The sequence below is a fragment of the Leuciscus leuciscus genome, assembly GCF_965113295.1.
Source record: "Leuciscus leuciscus genome assembly, chromosome: 21".
NCBI lineage: Eukaryota > Metazoa > Chordata > Actinopteri > Cypriniformes > Leuciscidae > Leuciscus > Leuciscus leuciscus.
In genome coordinates, this window is record NC_138745.1 from 35293061 (window position 1) to 35314066 (window position 21006).

General features: G+C 44.6%; 2 protein-coding genes across 6 annotated transcripts in view; both read right to left on the bottom strand.

Moving 5' to 3' along the window:
* LOC309485166 (uncharacterized protein) overlaps nt 1–21006 on the bottom strand; it is a 198682-nt gene that overhangs the window by 143767 nt on the left and 33909 nt on the right. The window contains exons 2-9 of one of the 4 annotated variants that reach the window (XM_082151833.1): nt 20733–20796; nt 20623–20649; nt 10295–10714; nt 9351–9740; nt 9196–9267; nt 8544–8936; nt 8016–8417; nt 7838–7927 (exon numbers count right to left, since the gene is read on the bottom strand). The exons of 1 other annotated variant lie outside the window; for it this stretch is intronic. In XM_082151833.1, coding sequence (XP_082007959.1) covers nt 7838–7927; nt 8016–8417; nt 8544–8936; nt 9196–9267; nt 9351–9740; nt 10295–10714; nt 20623–20649; nt 20733–20781 — 1843 coding nt within the window. In that variant the 5' untranslated portion in view covers nt 20782–20796. Of the gene's footprint in view, nt 1–7837; nt 7928–8015; nt 8418–8543; nt 8937–9195; nt 9268–9350; nt 9741–10294; nt 10738–20622; nt 20650–20728; nt 20797–21006 lie in introns of all 4 variants that reach the window. 2 more of the 4 variants (XM_082151834.1, XM_082151832.1) reach the window with 2 other exon arrangements.
* The window catches only part of LOC309485169 (alpha-tectorin-like), a 163378-nt gene that overhangs the window by 84797 nt on the left and 57575 nt on the right, over nt 1–21006 (bottom strand). The gene's annotated exons all lie outside the window — the stretch shown is intronic.

Sequence of the window (21006 nt, forward strand, 5' to 3'; positions counted from 1 at the left end):
GCAGCTTTACAGCAGGTCAGTGAGCTAGTGAGCCAGTTCCAAACACTGTCAGCAATCTTTACATCTTGTCATGGTCACATAAAAATTGTTTAATCAGCTAATATATCTCCTATGTTTGTTTTAATGTCTACAGTCTCAGATCAACTCCAGCAGTATCATCATCATCAGCAGCAGCAGTAACAACAGCAAAGGCAGCAAACTCACTTAAGGACTTTAGTAAGAATTTACCAGAACAGTATAACATTAATGTTAAAAATCTTGTAAAGTATTAATTGCTGTTTCTGTTTGCTTTGTTTTTATTTGCATTGTATAAATGTAACTCTTGTATTTTTGTAAATCAGTTTTTGCCATGAAAATAGCCAGAGATGCTGATATGGCATTAAATAAAACTATACTGTACGAAACATGGGCCACGTTGATTTTGTCCTACACAGTTCACTATAACAGCTGTTCTTTATTATTCTGTATAACAGAGAAGAAAAAGCCATCAGGTTGCGACAACTAAGATACTTCAGTTTCTAATCCCAGAGTTATTAATAGGTGCACATAAATCATTTTTTTAACTTTTAAACTTAAAATTTGTCTTTTCTGTTCTGTTTCTTTTTCAAAACTGCATCAATGCATTTGCTGCCGTATCAATACAGAATCATCCGTATTGATATATTACTGTATTGATATTTTGAGCACAGCCCTATTTTAAGCCTTGTTCCATGTGCCCCCTTTTATACTTTGAGCACCTGCCCCTCCAGAGGTCTCTGCACGGCCCTGATAGGTGTGGTTTGGGCGTAACGTGAAATAAACCAATCAGAGCGACATCTCATATTCCCTTTAAGAGCAGGCTTGTTCCATGGTGGATTGCTATTATAACGGCGGATCTGCCAGGCGCGCGCCAGGAGCGGCAGCCGAGGAGAGCAACGTTCTCTTACGAGAGGTCTCTCGTACTGCGTAAGATATCTTACGCTAGGGGAAAATCCTTTTCCGCGAGATATTAAAGCCAAAATTATCCTTAATTTTGTAATAATGCAAAACGCGTTGCAGCAGCAATGCAGACATAGGCGAGACAGCTCGCGCGCCTATTGGCTGCTCTGCGGCAACTGCAGCAGCCTATCGAGCGAGGCCTGGCGTGACGCCAGACCCAATCAGGGCACTTCGCGCCCGCTGCGTCACGTCCCGCCGAAATGGGCGTGGTCTAGGCCTATAAATATCGCTCGCAGGCAGCTATTATCTGATTTTTCATCCTTCAAGCGAAGCACACGCATCGCTGGAGCTGGATTAGAAGCCGCGCCGTCGAGAGAGAGCACCTTCAGCGGGACGAGTCACTGAAGTCGCTGGCCGCGCCGCCTTCCTGCCTTCCTGCTGCGCTTTCCGGCGCTTATATCCTTCTCTTTTATTTGCACTGTATTTCTGTGTGTGTGTGTCGCCGCCGCGACACACATTTCTAAAAGAGCTAGCGTCTTTTTAAAGATGCCTTCCTGCGGCTCGTGCAGAGCCACACTCAGCGACGGGGACCGCCACGTGATCTGCGTTTCCTGCCTGGGTGAGGAACATGCAGCTCTCGCGCTCGCTGACGGCGGATGCCCTCACTGCGAGCTGATGGCAATGGCGACTCTGAGGACTCGCCTAGCCGTCTTCACCGAGACTGCTCCCCCGCCCGCCGCGGCGTCGCGCCGTAAAAAGCGCCGTGCCCAGCGGGCCCCGGAACCCTCCCTCAGCCGCCAAAGCTCGCCGGTTCGCCCGCTTGCTTCCCCGGCTTCTTCTGTTTCGCTTCCTGACGGACAGCGGCCGCCGTCTGCCGCCGCTTCCGTTGATATCGCGGATGAGGAAGCCCTGCTGGGAGAGGATGATTCCTGCTCTATCCTGGCGTCAGGCAGTGAGGATTGGGCGGGCTCTGAGGACCCCGCACCCCCTGCCCGCACTTCGTCAGGCAAGAGAGCTTCTATTGAGACGGAACTCATGCGAGTACTCGCACAGGCCGCGGCGAGCCTCGGCCTCGAGTGGTCTTCGCCTGAGCAGCCCGCTCACAACCGGCTGGATGGATTTTTCCTGCCTGGGGAGCGCGCTTCGCCTGTGTCCAGACCGGCGCCTTTTCTTCCTGAGTTACACGAAGAAGTCGCCAAGTCCTGGAGCGCCCCCTATTCTGCTAGAGTGCGTCCTGCTGTTTCTTTGGCATTCTCCGCCGTTGACGATGCCAAGAACAGAGGATACCTCTCGCTGCCGCCGGTTGAAGAGGCGATAGCGGCCCACTTATGCCCGCCCTCCGCTGGACGGCGCGCTAAGCCGGCCCTGCCCTCTAAAGCTTGCCGCACGACGTCGAGCTTGCTCCACCGCGCTTTCTCCGCCGCCGGGCAAGCTGCGTCAGCGTTGCACACCATGGCAACGCTCCAGATCTTCCAGGCCGATCTCCTCCGTAAGCTGGATGAGGAAGGACCTGACGCGATCTGTGTGCCGGACTTAAGGAGTGCCACGGACCTCGCTCTTCGTGCTACTAAGTCCGCAGCGCAAGCCATTGGACGGACTATGGCTTCTCTCACCGTGTCTGAGAGACATCTCTGGCTGACGCTCTCGGAAATGGCCGAGTCTGAACGCACCGCGTTCCTCGACGCCCCGCTTTCCGCCACAGGCCTCTTTGGATCCTCCGTCAAAGATTTCGCGGAGAGATTCGCAGAGGTACAGAAAGCGTCTCAGGCCATGAAGCACTTCCTCCCGAAGCGCTCCAGCTCTGCAGCAGGCCGTGCGAAACCGTCTGCTCAGAGCTCACAGCCACAGCCACCGTCCACTGCCTCCACTTCACAGCGCCGCCAGGCCAGAAGCGCGAGACCGCGCTCCCGCTCATCCGGTCGCCGCCCCGCAGGACGCGGCTCGCGACCTAGGATCACGGTGAAGCCCGAGGCCCCGAAGTCGTCCTAGCACAGCTAGGAAAACGACGGTGTTCCAGTCCCGCTGCGGCCGGACTCACACCAAAGCTATTCGCTCGTCCAGTTCCAGAAAATGTGACTGTTCCAGTGTTTTCTGCAGCCAACAAGTCGGTTCTGTCACCCGCTTGCCTGCACACAAATGCTGTTTTCACGGCTACCCAGATAAATCCCCAAAAGAGTGTATTTTCTGGTGTCCCGGCCACGGCCGATGGTGTTTCGTGTGTAGTAAGAATGCCCACTGCCCAGTGCCCATCCCTACACATAAGCACAGCCTGTCACACAGGGCTCGCGCACATAAAACCGACTCAGATCGGTTGCGCTTCAAACATGGTGAACGTGCCCACTACCCAGTGCCCACTAACACCACGTTATGCATGTCTCACGGTTTCTGTAAAAACGAAACCAACGTGCACTCGCTTCACGCAAGCGAACGATGCTTTCAGTGTGATAAATGTGCCCGCTGTCCCGCGCCCACATCCACACATAGACATGACAGTTCCCACGGGAACCGCCCAGCCCTCCCCCTCGCGGTTAACCACCGTAGAGGAGTCGAGCGCGGGCAATCTGCCCGCTGTCATCAGCGCGCCCCATGCCTCAAATGTCACGAGCGACACGCTTGTGTTACAGCACACCGAAGCTTCTCCATCGCTGAGCGAGCGGAGCGCGCTTCGTATTCGACCCCTAGCTATCCATGCAGACGCATGGGCAAAGCTACCCGGGGTTTCGAAGTGGGTGCTGAACATTATAGAAAGAGGCTATTCGCTGCAGTTTCGCCGACGCCCTCGCCGCTATGTGGCGCGCGTCGAGACCACGGTAAAAACAGAAGTAGCACATCTACTTCGAGCCGAAGTGACGAAACTATTGAGCAAAGGGGCCATAGAACCTCTCTCTCAAGATCAGAGCGAGGGAGGGCTATACAGCAGATACTTCCTGGTACCGAAAAAAGACGGGGGTCTCAGACCCATACTAGATCTAAGGCAGCTGAACAAAGTGCTTGTGAAGCGACAGTTCAGGATGCTCACGACCAGGCAAATCCTTGTGCAGATTCGCCAAGGAGATTGGTTTGTGTCAATAGATCTGAAAGACGCGTATTTTCAAATACAGATAGCGTCACGTCACAGGCGATATTTGAGATTCGCCTTCGAGGGCCAGGCATATCAGTACACAGTCCTGCCGTTCGGTTTGTCCCTAGCACCCCGTACATTTACGAAGTGCATGGACGCGGCGCTCGCACCCCTCAGAATGAGAGGCATGCGAGTGCTGAACTATTTGGACGATTGGCTGATTCTAGCGCAATCTCGCGCAGTGCTCATAGAACACACGACCATTTTACTCGATCACCTCGAGGATTTGGGTCTGAGTGTCAATTGGGCGAAGAGCTCCCTGTCACCCAGTCAGAAAATATCTTTCCTGGGCACAGAACTGGACTCACTATCCATGATAGCGCGACTATCACAACAGCGCGCGGTAGACATTCGACGCACAGCGAACTCTTTTCGCTGCGGCGCGTCTGTCCCGCTCAAAAGATTTCAGAAGATGCTAGGTCTCATGGCCTCAGCATCGTCAGTGCTCCAGCTGGGTCTGCTACGCATGCGCCCGCTGCAGTTTTGGCTGAAAGCGCGAGTCCCACGCGAAGCGTGGGCACCCGGTTTGCTTCGCCTCAGGGTCAATCAGAAATGCGTTACAGCTCTGAAACCCTGGAAAGCGAACGACTGGTACCAATCAGGTGTAAGCCTGGGGACTTCCTCGAGGGTGAAAGTGGTGTCCACGGACGCGTCCACCTCGGGATGGGGAGCGCTGCTCGAGGGCAGACCGTTCTTCGGCCAGTGGTCAGAACGGGAGAAGCTCCTGCACATAAACTGCCTCGAAATGCTGGCAGTAGACAACGCACTGACGCGTTTTTGTCCCCAAATAAAAGGTCACCACGTCTTGGTCCGTTCGGACAACATGTCCGGTAGGTGTAGGTGTCCTACATAAATCGCGCTGTCCCATGTGTGGCCCCGCCGCCCGCTCTATGCTTTTCCCCCCGTCTCTCTCCTGCCTCAGGTGATAGAACGGATCAGGGAAGAAGGATGCTCAGTACTGCTGGTAGCACCGTTCTGGAAAAACCAACCTTGGTTCCCAGCCGTGATGCAGTTAGCAAGTACTGCCCCGTGGCCAGTACCAGTGAGGAGAGATCTCCTCTCACAGGCCCGCGGCTCGATCTGGCATCCTCACCCGGAACTATGGTCCCTTCATGTCTGGGCCATCAACGGGTACATGTTGGACTCCCTAAAGGAGTATTAAACACGATCACGCAGGCTAGAGCTCCGTCTACAAGACGACTCTATTCTTCGAAATGGTCAGTGTTTTCGGGCTGGTGCACAGCCCGTGGTGTGTCACCCACAAACTGTGATGTGACGGAGGTGCTTTCCTTCCTACAAGAGCTGTTGGATGGGGGCAGGGCCCCCTCCACGCTCAAAGTTTATGTGGCGGCTATAGCAGCGTTCTCAGAAACAACGCTTGGTCAGTCAATAGGAAGGAACGATTTAGTCATCCGCTTCCTTAGAGGAGCTAAGAGACTGAATCCTCCCAGACCTCCCTCAGTCCCCGTATGGGACCTTTCTACGGTTCTGGAAGCCATGAAAGGTGCGCCATTTGAGCCTTTGCAGTCAATCGATTTAAAACACCTGTCTTTCAAAACAGTGTTTTTGCTGGCTCTCGCTTCAGTGAAGCGCATAGGGGATCTGCACGCGCTCTCTGTGAGCGCGGCGTGCATGGAGTTTGGGCCCAATGACTCAAAAGTTATACTCAAACCTAAGCACGGTTATGTTCCAAAATCCCTCAACACACCGTTTAGGGCGCAGATTATCTCTCTGTCAGCCCTACCGGTCCCTGATGAGGAAAGAGACGCGAGCCTCCTTTGCCCAGTCAGGGCATTACGAGCTTATGTGTCTCGCTCGTCTGTTTTCAGACAGACGGAACAGCTCTTTGTTTCGTTTAGCGGACGTTCTAAGGGACTAGCCGCGTCGAAACAGAGCCTATCCAGATGGATAGTTGATGCTATAGCGCTGGCATATGCCTCCAAGGGCATGCAGTGCCCTTTGGGTGTCAGAGCGCATTCCACGAGAGGCATGGCCTCTTCGTGGGCCTGGTCAAGTGGGATTGCCTTGCAAGATATTTGTATGGCGGCAGGCTGGGCCTCCCCGTCTACATTTATAAGGTTTTATAACCTAGAGGTTCCCGCCCTGCAGGCCAGGCTGCTGTCGGTCTAAACTACCAGTATTATCTGACCTGATGCGTTCAGCTCAGAATGCTGCGTTTGCTGAGCACAGCTCGATGTTCGACAGTTTAAAGCTGGGCAAACTGTGTAAGACCCACATTTTTTCCCATCAGTTCAGGCCGTACCCCGCCCTGTCTGTATGATGAAATTCGCGTCCCTTCGACGCTACTTTATGTGGAAAAGTGAGGCTGCACCCCTCCTTCTTCCCGGACTCTCTGTGAGTTCACTGAGTGATTGTGCACTATATGTACCCCGGGCTTTCGCCCTTGGGTCTTTGGTGTCAGATCTCAGCATGCACGGCGTTTTACATTGGGTCCCCTAGCGTAAGATATCTTACGCAGTACGAGAGACCTCTCGTAAGAGAACGTACTCGGTTACTAACGTAACCTCGGTTCTCTCTAGAAGAGGGAACGAGTACTGCGTATCTTGCCGTGCATGCACACGCTCTGGTTGCTTCGATGATGAAAAACCAGATAATAGCTGCCTGCGAGCGATATTTATAGGCCTAGACCACGCCCATTTCGGCGGGACGTGACGCAGCGGGCGCGAAGTGCCCTGATTGGGTCTGGCGTCACGCCAGGCCTCGCTCGATAGGCTGCTGCAGTTGCCGCAGAGCAGCCAATAGGCGCGCGAGCTGTCTCGCCTATGTCTGCATTGCTGCTGCAACGCGTTTTGCATTATTACAAAATTAAGGATAATTTTTGGCTTCAATATCTCGCGGAAAAGGATTTTCCCCTAGCGTAAGATATCTTACGCAGTACTCGTTCCCTCTTCTAGAGAGAACCGAGGTTACGTTAGTAACCGAGTACGTTCTCATCACGGCCGTAAAACACAGAGAAGTGACATTGTATGAGGATGGGAGAAACCCACCCAAATTAGCTTCGGTTAAACAGGCGTATGATAATTTTGGTAAATGTGTAAGCTAGATTTATGCATATTTTTTCACATCTTTATGGACACAACAATGATTTCCCTCGTGTGTTAATATTTTTCCTTGTAATAATGTATGATTTGCAAAAATGAAAACTGCTGCTTCTGTGTAGATGAGAGAATCAAAGTGTATGTGTGTTGTGCACACGCTACATTGATTATGGCCAAGCATGCGCCCTTAAAATAGCATATGAATAACATGCGCAACGATTGTTTTCTAAACCTGCAAAATAGCACCAGGGAACGTTTGCGCCGGAACACGCCTCCTCTTTGTGCTGAACCGCCCCCGGGAGCGCAAGTTCACTCCTTAGTTTGCCAATGTGCGTCTGTAGAGGGAAAAGTCCGCTGTGCGCGGGTGCAAAATAGGGCCCTCTGACTCTTTTATATTTTTGTGTGTACATGCAGTAATTCCCTGTCTCTGATGGTTGATGTATGTGAACATGGGTTATAAACTGAGTTTGAGAAACACTGGTGGTTTAGTTTTCACTATTAATACATTTTCAGTACTTCACTTTATCTAAAATTGCATTCTATGTTTACATTTTAATATATAGAGTCTGGATTGCATACTTATTTGTGAGCTGTATTTCTTATTCCTAATGTGTTTTTTGCAGAAATTATTATGAATTTACGTAATGCCATCAACAGGAACATTTCAAGAGATCATGTTTAATAAAAACACGTCCAAAAAAGATGCTCAAGAGAGTTTTTAAAGGATGCAAGACTTTACCAGTGGTTGTGATTGGTGGAGTAATGGATTCTATGGATGGGATCGTCTCAGTTGTTGTAGACGCTGATGAGATGGACTGACTTGAGGCTTCTGGTATAAGGAACATTTTATATCAACTTCAATAATTTTTAAACAAAATCCAGAAAAGTCAATTATTGAAGATCATACAAGTGCTCACCAACACAGTAAGCTCCACAAAACATTGGCTTGACAAACTCATAAACATAGTAATTTCCTGGACAGGCTTTGATTCTTATAGGGTGGGATGTGTAGTCACAGCAGCCACTCCATGAGGAGACACAGACCTGACGGGTGACCACTCCATCTTCCAGCTGTGGGTGAGGGCCGCTGAGCGACAGTGGTTCATAAGTGCCACAGGTGTACTGATTTACACATGATTCTGGCATCTGAGCATTTTCACCATTGTAGAACATCCTGTACCAGCCATTCCACTCCACATTAAAATCACACATGCCATAGTAGTAATAGTTATTATAGTAAGAGTTGTTGGTGGATCTCCAAGGCTCATCCAGACTGGTATAGTTGAAGCAGGGATCAACACTTGGGGTGGAGAAAGGAACTATTAAGGAAAAAGTAGGAAGATAGCATTATATATTGAAGATTAACTATATTCAAGATGATACTATGTATACAAACCAATACAAATCATGATAAGCATGTCAAATATAAAGATGAATGAATATACCTGCACAATATACAGGAGCCGGGATTGAAAGAGTTGGTCTGGTAAATCTGTAGACATAATAATTTCCAGGACAAGCTTTGACTTGGATCGGGTCGGATCTGTAGCGACTGCACTGATCATAGTGAGTACCGTAAACTTCACGGGTAACAACTCCATCTTCTAGCCGAGGATGAGAGCCACCAAGCCACAGAGAACTATAACCCCCACATGACATGTAATAAAAGCACCACTCAGGCATCTGAGCACTTGATCCATTAATGAAGAGTTGATACCAGCCATCCCATTCTACACGAGTGTCATCATGATCAGATATGTATCCAAACATAGACCAGTAATTGAGTGTGCTTCTCCAGTAGTTGTCGAGCATGTTGTAGTTATTACACGGGTCATAATCTGTTAGAGAGAGATGATGAGACCAAAACAAACAAGTTATATTTCAATGAGAAACTTCACAAGTGAAAATCTGAATCAGTCAAACACTGTAATAATCATGAGATTCTTAAATCATTCATGCAATGTGACGGTGTAATAGTGAAAATGTTTATGCATAAAATGGCCATTTTCACTGTAATGCAAATCTTTAATTGGGGAAAAAATAGATAATTTTTAATAACACTCAAATATTCGTTCATATATATTATTTGCAGCTTACTCAAGGTGATGCTGGATCCAGTGAATATATTTGGACTTATAGTGGAAACCGCCTGTGAAATAGTGTTGACATCTAAAAAGAAAGAATGTTCATGTCATGACAAAAATCATTTTAAAAGTTTTGAAATACTTGAATAAATCAGAAAAGCACAGTACCTGTACAGTATCCTGAACACCACCATGCTTGATTCACAAGTTCATAGACATAGTAATTGCCTGGACACGCTTTCACTCTGATGGGTCTAAACTTATAATCACAGCAGCTTCCCCAATATGTTCCACCACAGACCTCCCTGGTCACCACTCCATCCTCTATCTGAGGGTGAGGATCACTGAGCCACAGATTGATGTCTGTGTTACAGGTGTATGAACTAACACAGGTCTCTGGCATCCGGATGTCCATTCCATAGTAGAAAAGCCGATACCAGCCATTCCAGGAGAACATGTCATCGCAAATGAAATCTCCACTTTCATTGTTGGCTCTCCAGGGACGATCCAGAGACTCATAGTTGTAGCAGGGATCACTGCTGATGCTTTGGAAAGCAACTGTCATGAAGTTTGCAAAAGTATTATTAAATATATTGCCTATACAGTATATTCAAGAGTAGTATATCCTAAAACCTATTATGACAGTAAATTACATAATTTTGAACAATTATATTCTAACCAGCTGTGTACTTTCAGGCTCAAAATGGGTTAAGTCTACAGTACTGACAGCAGCCTGTATAGGCAGAGCAACATTGGCAAAAAAATGGCTAAAAGCTATGCAAATAAGACTTTTCTGACAAAGACTTGACTGCAATAATAGACTGTGGAGTAATATTACGATCTGTTCATAAACAGTATACATATTAATTATTAAGCAAATGGCCTAAAGTGTGATTTGAGGAATTTTGTAACAAAGAGATCTAGGTGCTATTGATCTGTAACATAACCTACTATACAGAATGGATAATGGACTGCACACCACTGATTATAGTTAAAACATGCTTATTTTTATAAAACAAAAGATGAATGTTAAATTAGCTAACAGATAGAGCTCATTATAGTGAAATAAATAATCATAACAAATATCCCAAAGAAAAGGGTTAAAATTGTACCTGCACAGTACATAGGCTGGGGGGATGATATGATGGGTTTGACCAATTCATAGACGTAATAATCTCCTAGACAGGCTTTGACTCGGATGGATGTGGAATTGTAGGCGCCACACTCACGGGAATCACTCCACCACCACCATGCATTATTTCCCACGACTTCACGGGTCACCACTCCATCCTCAAGTGTTGGATGAGAACCGCTGAGATACAGTCCAGTTTGACCACCACATCCCACAATACTCACACACCACTCAGACATCTGGGCACTTTCTCCATTCAGATACAGCCGATACCAGCCACTCCATTCAACAAGAGTGTCATCATATCCAGAGTACTGATATGAGCTTTGCCGTATGTCTCTCCAATATTCATCAAGAGTTTTATAATCATAGCATGGATCAGAGATGGAAGTTGTAGGTTCTGAGAGAATAAAGAAAAAAAGACTCATTCACTCATTCACTGAGGTGTCAAACACAAGAGTACAGGTAAACATCTAACATCTGTGTGTCTGAAAGAGAAGATTTTGGGGTTGTAAAATTGGGATGTATTAGATAAACTGACTAAACCTTCAACAAGTGTATCCTTTATACCCTTCTCTCACAAATGTAATGTCATATCGTTAAACATGTCTTCTCTAAAGGATTTATTTGATACTAAACTATTAAGTTCTGACATAGAGTCTGAACATATAATTACTCTATCTGGTCTAAGATCTTCTGTACACTATAATGCAACCATTATTGCCACTGATTCTACTGTATATATTGCTAAATTATTTGCTAATCTTTTGAATATGCTTATTTCAAATTCTGGAATATTCCTACCAGTCACCCCAGATTCTGGTATCTTTGATCCATCTGTAAATATGAAAAATATTTGTCTTGTACGTATTTCTCTACATATAATTTACTATTGTTTTCATGTATTTCTATATTCTTATTTAGATTTACCCCTACCGGTCCCACTTTATATTAAGTGGCCCTAATACCTGTGAACTTACATGGTAACTACATGTGTACATAGTATGTAACTACAGTGTAAGTACACACTGGTGCATAGTATCTACAGCTGTAATATTTGTGTAACTACACATATGTAACAACCCACAGAATGGTATGTGTAAGTAACAACACTTTTTTCACTTCAGTAAGTACACGTGTAACATGAATTATGTAACTACAATTTTGTAACAACAATATGTACACAAGTTATTCCACTTCCACAAGCGGTCTTAAATTCTGCAGTTACCAGTTTGGAATACACTGAAACTTTATGGAAACCATGATAATTCCTATGTGTATACCATGTATCTAAAGTTTCCCCTTGTGATACCAGTGTACTTACATGGTAACTTCTCAGGAACTGTCCACTCAAAATAAAGTGTAAAACGGTCACAACTTACTGTGTAATATGCAAAACCTAAACATCTGTGTAACACTATAATAACAGTGTACTTACATGGTAACTCTGCAGGAACTGTCCACTTAATATAAAGTGTGATTGTTAAGGTAATTGCTGTGTACCATCAGTGTCATTACATGATAATTTCATAGGAACTTCCCACTTAAAAGTAATTTAACAATTGCATGGGTGAAATTACCAAGTATTAAACATTGATCACTTCTCAGTAAATAAAGTATAGAGGACTGCAAAAAGAGAAAAAAATTGTAAAGCTAAACAATGTTTATTGATACACATTACACTCAACAGTTTAACAGATTCTTTAGTAAAACTTTAGTGTACCTGCAGCTGGGTCCTTTAGACTGCCCAAAAAACAAAACAAAAAAACAAAAAAAACAACAACAAAAAAACATTGGAAAACTCTGCCACTGTGAAACTAAATCTGCTTTTAACATACTGACATTGTTTGAAATTAAATAAATGTATATCCAAACTGGTAACTGCAGTATTTAAGATTGCATGTGGAAGTGGAACAACTTTTGTAAATACAAATTGTTGTTACAAAATTCCTGTTACACATGTGTACTTACTGAAGTGAAAAAAGTGTTGTTACCAATGTCCTGTTACACATTTGTACTTACACATACCATTATGTGGTTGTTACATATGTGTAGTTACACAAATATTACAGCTGTAGATACTATGTACCAGTGTGTATTTACACTGTAGTTACATACTGTACACATGTAGTTACCATGTACCTACTTCACCTTTTATTATCCATCCAAAACCCCTTCCTGTATTTATTTTATATTCCCAAATCCCAACAGTCTTCTAGTACTTTCTTAGTTTGATGTTCTTGTTTATTGCTTTCCAATTTACTCCAATATGCCATGGATATCTCGTTTTTTTCTTATATCTAGTGGCAGTTCTTCTGTTGCTGTCATTACTGCATTATTTGGAGTATGTTGAGGTGCTCCGGTACATACTCTTAAAGCTTTAGCCTGTAATTTTTCAGGTTTGATTTAGCTGCTGCTCTATATAATGTACAACCATAATAAAAAATGGGTCTTAGCATACCTCTATATATATATATGAATCATTGTTGTTTTATCTGCACCCCATCCACATCCTGATACAGCCCTCATCACATTTATAACTTTTTTGCTTTTATGTTCTCCATGTGTATTTGCTATCAAACCATAATCCTAAGTGCTTAAATACTGACACTCTTTCTAATGGATTCCCATACAAAAATAATTTGATATTTTCAGGAATATTTTTCCTTGAGAAAACCATACAGTTTGATTTACTAACGGACAACTTAAAAACCGATGTAATGGACCATCTTTCTATCTCTGTTATTGCTTTTTGAAGGAGTTTTGTTATATATTCTGTATTTCATTTTCTATTTTCCACAATGTACCATCATCTGCGTATAATTCCTAATTCTATTCCGTTAAAAATATGCTTAATCATAATGTTGTTTTGTGTATGCCTGTTTGTTTGTCTACTTTGTTTCCACTCTGATGAGTAGTGACACCTGATGTTAATCAGTGCTCTTGAGTGTCTCTCTCTCTTCTGATTCGGTTTTTAATGTAGCCTTCTCCCAGATACTTTGGTCAGTTCAAGAATAATATGCAATTATGCTATTTTATTTATTTGAAAGAATTAAAATTTCTTCATGTCTATTCTTATACGGTTTGACTGGTTGAGGTTGTGATAGTAGCCTAATAAATATAAGTAAATAGTAATAAGTAATGCAATACTTTTTAGAGAGAGTGATTAGTACAGTGATGTATTTAGTAACTAGTAAGTTTTTATAGTAACTCACCCAACACTGCGTGTAAGTTAAGGTAGGTTATTAGCTGTGTGATTTTATTGCAGGGGAAGACCTGTTGCACTGATTGTAAATGGATTGTTCCACCTTTTTATTCCTAGTGCAGGGCAAGTTGTATTTGCTTAAGTTTCATTCTTTATTTAATGATTTACATCTTAATTTAAGAAAGCCGTAGGGATATGGGCGCCATTCATTTTGTGTAGAAGCTGGCCCTTCTAAGTTATACAATTTCACAAATGTGGACGGTGAAGACCAGCCGGCCGCCACACAAATGTCTTCAATTGGTACACCACTGGACCAAGCCCATGAAGAGGCCATGCCCCTAGTAGAATGAGCCCTGACACCTATGGGACATTGCAGGCCCAATGAGGCGTAGGCTAAAGAGATAGCGTCCACTATCCTTCTTGATATTCTCTGTTTCGTGACCAGAAGCCTTTTGGTCCGGCCGCCGAAACATACAAAGAGCTGTTCTGACTGTCTGAACGAGGCAGAATGCTCTAGATAAACTCTGAGAGCCCTAACATGGCAGAGTAGAGTAAATTCTCTATCGTCTTCCACCAAGGGAAGAGCCGATGGCGCAATGACATGGGCTCTGAACGGAGTTGAGAGCACCTTAGGTACATTCCATGTCTTGACCTGAGGACGATCCTGGAGTCGTCAGGCCCGAATTCGAGACAGGAAGAGCTCATGAGAGTGCTTGCAAGTCGCCCACTCGCTTGACCGATGCTAGTGCTAGCAGAAGTGAGAGAGGCTTTAAGTCGGCCGACTGAAACGGTTCGAAAGGGGGTCCCTTAAGGGCCCTGAGGACCGTAGATAGGTCCCAGACAGGTATGGAAGGGGGACGAGGCGAGTTAAGCCTCCTGGCCCCTTCAAGGGAGTGCACGACCAGGTCATTCCTTCCCAATGACTGGCTGGCCACAGGAGCATGGAAGGCTGCTATGGCTGCCACATATACTTTGAGTGTGGAGGGGGTCCGGCCCGCGTCTATCAGCTCTTGCAGAAAGGAAAGTACCAATAGTATGTCACATGAGTAAGGGTCAAAGTCCCGAGCTGTACACCAGCTGGTGAACACTGACCATTTAAGAGCGTAGAGGCGTCTGGTTGATGGCGCTCTAGCCTCAGTGATAGTGTTTAGGACCTTTTCCAGAAGGTTCCCGGGTACCCATTGAGGGGCCATACAGGAAGGGCCCACAAGTCGGGACAAGGGTGCCAAATTGTTTTGTTCGCCTGTGTGAGGAGGTCCTTCCTCAGCGGTATAGGCCATGGTGCTGTCTCCAACAGCTGTGTCCAATTCAGGGAACCATGTCTAGGTTTTCCAGAGGGGCGCTAAAAAAAAGGATTGCACATTTGTGTTTCCTGATCCGCTTGATGACCTGAGGGAGCATCATGACCGGGGGAAATGCATAAAGGGGGAGGCTGGGCCACTCGTGGGCCAGCGCATCCCTGTACTTTGAGAAAAATATTGGGCAGTGAGAGTTGTCTTTTGAGGCAAAGAGATCCACCTCTGCATTGCCGAAGACACTCCAGATAATTTGAACTGACTGAGGGTGAAGAGACAATTCCCCCGGGGGAATATTGTCTCGAGATAGCATATCTTCACCCTGGTGCAGTATGCCCGTTGTGTGCGCCGCTGTCAGCGAGCTCAGGTTGGTGTGAACCCATAAAAGAAGGTGTTGGGCTAGAAAAACTGCTCTCATTTCGAGGCATGTAGACGCTTCTCTGAGCTCGACCAGAGGCCGGAGGCTGACCTACCCTCGCACAGAGCTCCCCAACCTAAGTTGGAGGCATCTGTTGAAATCACCTTTCTCCTTGAGACCACACTGTCCTGCTCGCCACATACCCCCATCACCCCTCGCAGGCCGGGAGGTACCCACGAGACTGCGCTCTTTAATGATAAAAATAAAACAAATACAAAACAAAAGTAAAAGACAGCAGCCCCTCACGGACGACTGCTGTCACAATAAAATAAAACACAACACAAGTTCAGGCCTGTCCTCTCTCGCTCTTCACTGTCTTCGCTCCTCCTTTATGCTTCCGCTCCTCCGTGAGAGATACAAGACCGGTGCGTCACGCAGGTGTCGCTCATCAGTAATCACGCCACCGGCCTCGTGCCTCTCTCTCGCAGCCCTCTGCCTCATCTTGCTCGCCACACACACCCATGTTTACACCAGACTGGTACCAGCTGGTGTTTTTCCACTGGGCCAGGGCTTTGATACAGCCGTGGCTCACCCTGATGTGTAAGCGGCCGTGATGCCACGCATGAGCTGGGACTCAGGGTTTCAGCCAGAGCTGAAGAAGATGCTGATATGCAGTAGGCCCCGTTGGAGTACTGCCCTCTGAAACGTTCTGAGTGGCCTGAAAGAGCCCACCAAGAACGAAGCCGCTAGCTGTTGGAAAGCGAGTTGAAAACTGTCCCCAGGAAAGTTATACGCTGGCTGGGGATCAGCATGCTCTTGGAAAAGTTGATCCTGAGCCCGAGGCATTCCAGATGGCCGAGAAACCTGTATCTGTTGTTCAATAGTTCGGCCTCCGACTGGGCTAGAATGAGCCAGTCGTCGAGGTAGTTCAAAATGCGCATTCCCCGCTGTCTCAGGGGGAAAGGGCTGCGAGGAGCCAGGGACAGTCCGAACGGCAGGACCATGTCCCTCAAAGGCGGATCTCAAGAACAGCCTGTGATGGGGGGCTATTTGGATGTGAAAGTAAGCATCTTTCAGACCCACTGACAAAAACCAATCCCCTGGGCGAATTTGCACAAGGATTTGTTTGGTCTTTAGCATTCTGAAAGGCTGAATGAGGGCCTTTTTCAGGTGTCTGAGATCTAGGATGGGCCTGAGGCCATCGTCCTTTTTTGGAACAAGGAAGTAACGGCTGTAAAAGCCTGACTCGCGTAACAGCTTTGATATTAAATGTAATACTTTGGTGCGAAGGACGTGAGTTACTTTGCTCCTCACTGATGTTTCGACCACTGTGTGAAAGCGTGGTGGTCTGCGAGCAATTGAGTAGCCTCAATTTATTGTGTTTAATACTCATTTTGACACCTCAGGGATGGCTTTCCAGGTCTTTGCCTGAGTGATCAGGGGCTGAATGACATTTGGGGACGGGGACTCTTTTTATGCTTTATTTGGGTTGTTGTTAAAACAGCGTTTGTGTGCTTGGGTCCAAGACTTAACATCTTCCTTTTCCCTCCCGTCCGTAGACTAGGAGGGCTTGAAGAGGGGCGGGCGGGCTGAGTAGGGGGCGCGCCATGACTTTTTTCAGCTCGTTGTGCACCTCTGGGAAGAACGGGGCTGGGCGCTGTCGAGGGGCCTGCTGACGCCCCGGCAGGAACCATTCATCGAGGCGGCTCCTGGTGGGCTCCTCTGGGGAAGACCACTCGAGGCCGAGGTCATTGACGGCCTTGGTGAGGAAGCGGAGAAGTTCGGCGTCCACACTCGCTCTGGCGCTGCCAGCGTCTGACTGAGTAGGGGGGTGCGGGGTCTGTGAGAGAGCCTTTCCTCTCCTCGCTCTCTGATACAGCCAATGACAAGCTGTCGTCATGTTCCTCCTCTGATCCCCCGAACGAGACAAGGCCGGCTGCTTCGATGAACAGGACAGGCAAAGGATCTCTCTCTGGAGAGAGCGAGGCACACGGGCACAGCCGGCGTGGGCTCGCTCGACTCAAGATGCTCAGGCATCCTCTGACTCCGCCGTTTCTTCCTCCTCAGCTCGAGGGGGGCGAGAAAAGAGAGGGCACGAGGGGCGGTGTCGCTCTTGGAAGTAAAAAGAGCAGCCGCCTTTCGTGAGTGCAGCTTCAGCGTGTCCATGGCCCAGGCATGAAGCACACTCGTGGTGGCCGTCTGAGGCGTGCAGAGGCGTCCTGCACGACGAGCAGTCAGCGTATGACATTTGAAACAACGTCACGGTCGAAATTTGCTCTTTCAAGTTTCGCAGCGAGCACTGAGATAGCTTTAAAGGATATAGCGTGTTTTGCAGGATGGGCGCAGGGAAACGGCGAATCAGGAGAGCGACGCCGAGTTGCTGTAAGCAGGAAGGCGCCGTCCGCTGAGCTGCTAGGCAGAATCGCTCGTTCCGCTGCTGGGCTCATCGACGGTGAAGGTGAAGACTTTGTATGGAGAATATCAGCGCAATAAATCTGATTTCCTATGGCGAAATGGGCTGCTTTATAGTCAGCAGCCAGGCCCATTCTGGCGAGTTAAGCTTCCTGATAGGTTCGCGCTTCCTCAACGCTTCGCCATAGGTTTGTGCAGTTACCGAGTGTTCAACGCACCACCGTTTCCGTTTTTAAATTGTCTTTTTTTTACTTGCAACGTGGACATAAATGCATCACAAATTACTCAAGTGTTACCTAGTGACTCTGCAGGACCTACTAGTGATCTGGACCATTATTTTAAAGTGAAAAGATGTTTTTGATGTCTTTTACTTCAAAAATGGTCTTATTACACCTCAGACACACAATAATGTTCCATATAAATTGTCGGTTAGTTAATAGTTATTAATGAGGCTAGTCTCATTAAGTTATTATTGATTACATAATAAGGAACTATCTCCAAAATACTATATTCCTTACTGATTAGTTAAGCTTGTTTATTAGTTAATAGTAGTAGCTGAAGTGTTAATGTAGCACTACTGATTAGTCCTGTACTTTTGTCCTCTGAATGTGAACATGGTTAAATCATGGTGAAAAATTAGGGCCTTTTTGTGTAAAGTTTTGCATAAAACGTTGAGAAAATTGGAATGTGTTTGATAACAAGTGAAATGTGTTTATAGTTTTGAGAAATGTGTTGTTGTCTTAAGAACTGAATTAATTGCTATAGTGAATGTATCAGTTATAATGTGTTAGCAATCAAAATTCTTTTCTTTTTTCTTTTACTTTCTCCCTTATCAAAATGGGAAGAGTTTAATGCATTATGTGAACAGCATTTACAGCAAATCCAGGTTAGTATGAAATTGTGCATACTAATATTTTTTTTTTTAACAAGCTGAATAAATGAACATTAATTAATATATTATGTATTAATATATTAATAAACAGGATTGCATTTTAAATGTTAAATCAATTATTTGTTTATTGCTAATGTATTTATTGCATTAGGTATAAAGTTAAGAAGTTTTAATTCACACACAGTAAATCTGGCATTAACTTGTCACTGATATAAAGAACTTTTTATCCTCTGAACTACAGTAAAGAATGAGCATCTCATGAGAAGAACTGTGTATTTCCTTGTCCGTGTAGTCAATCCTGATAGTCAGGTTCTCAGTCATTTTCTCACACTTTAGAGGTTTTAGGAAATCAACAGAATGGATTCCAGACAGATAAATTATTCTTATCAAGTCACCAAAGTGCAGTTGTCAGTGGATTTTAATGCAGTTGATCTACGTTCCCCAAATCTACTTACAATACATGACTGTCACCTCTGCATTAACAATATTTTATATTTTACTTTGCATTATTACACAATGGCAAATATGATGATTGCAATTTCTGCATTTTTACAAATGGGCAAAATCATCATGTTAAAACCAATTATAAAGAATAGAGTAGATAATGATTATGTGATTAAAAAACAAAAGGGTTGAAAATAACCATAAGATAATCTAACAATCGATAAACACAATCAGACACTCCTCTGTGAATGTACATTTTACCATTTTGTTTACCAAATGATGACTGATTACACCTCAGACACACAATAATGTTCCTTATAAATTGTCAGTTAGTTAATAGTTATTAATGAGGCTAGTCTCATTAAGTTATTATTGATTACATAATAAGGAACTATCTCCAAAATACTATATTCCTTACTGATTAGTTTAGCTTGTTTATTAGTTAATAGTAATAGCTGAAGTGTTAATGTAGCACTACTCATTAGTCCTGCATTACCTCCTGCATAGTTACTTATTAATGACAGAGCATTATTCTAAAATGTTACCATCATTTTTATGGTTTATTTTTCAAGATTGAGTTTTGTTTAAAGGGATAGTTCACTTTGAAATTAAATGTTGGTATGTTTTAGCTTACCTCAAGGGCATCCAAGATGTAGGTGTCTTTTTTTCCGCAGTAGTTTCAATTTTGATATTTTTAGGTCAAACCGTTCTTGTCTGTCAGTCATATAATGCAGGTCTATGGTCATTATCTCAAAGAGCATGCACAGAGTCCAAATTAAAACAATTCCCCATCGTCCAAATTAAACAATTCCCCATCGTAAATACACATTGATGGCCTAAGACACGAAACAAGCGGTTTGTGTGAGAAAACAAACAGTATTTATATCGTTTTTACCTCTTGAACACAGCCACGTCCAAGTGATCTGAGAGCGCGGGCGCATCCTGCTGTGTGACTTGTGCGCAGACTGGTGCATAGATATATACACTAGATGTCGCCTTGGCTACGGTTTCCAATGAACTGCAGTAGCCAAGGCGACATCTAGTGTACTACTGCGGAAAAAAAGACACCTACATCTTGGATGCCCTTGAGGTAAGCTAAAACATACCAACATTTAATTTCAAAGTGAACTATCCCTTTAATAGTGCTGGGATGGGAGATAGGGCCTCTGAAGTGTTTAATTTGTTTAGTTTACACCACCATGGTAACACACGACACTAAAATAATACAATAAACATGCATTTAACAACATAGTATGTAAAATAAAACCCTAATGTACATAACTGATCAGAAATATTAAAATTAAAACAATCAAATATAAGTGCCATGCAGGGAATTAGGGAATGTTAGTGTACAGTTTTTCACTGTAAATTATAAGAAGATTGGTCTTTTTATTTCTAAAAATTGTACATTTAACAATATTTACTAAAATGTAACGTTAGATACAGTTTTCCCATATTGTACAGGAACTTACCAAGTTTTTACTGTCACATTTTTGCAGTCTTTAACTGTTCAAATTAAAATGAATTTTTACAGTATGTGAATATCAATTTGTGCTAAAATATTATAAGAAGTTTTTTTTTTATATCAATAGGAAAACTTTTACCATACTAATTATTTCTACTTCTTTTATTTCTACATATTTTTTTAATGAAAAACAAAGGATGAATTTGAAGATTAGATGAAGTGAAATAATTATTGTACCTGTTGTTTGTCCACTGATTATTTCACCTGTTAAATACACAATATAAGCATAATTATTTATTATTGGGAAAATATTGAGTCATTTTACAGACAGATTATAAAGCACTCACCATTAATCAGAAGCAGCAGTGACACACACAGTGAGATCAGAAACCTCATTGTGACGAACGGCACCTACACACACACACACACACACACACACACACACACACACACACACACACACACACACACACACACACACACACACACATATGAAATATGTTTCTTATATTTTGTTATATGTCATTCTTTCTTTGTTTTGCACATTTGTAAAACAACCATAACATTCACAGATCATTAAAGGCAAATTTCTGACAAAATATAGAAAACATTAAAACTTTA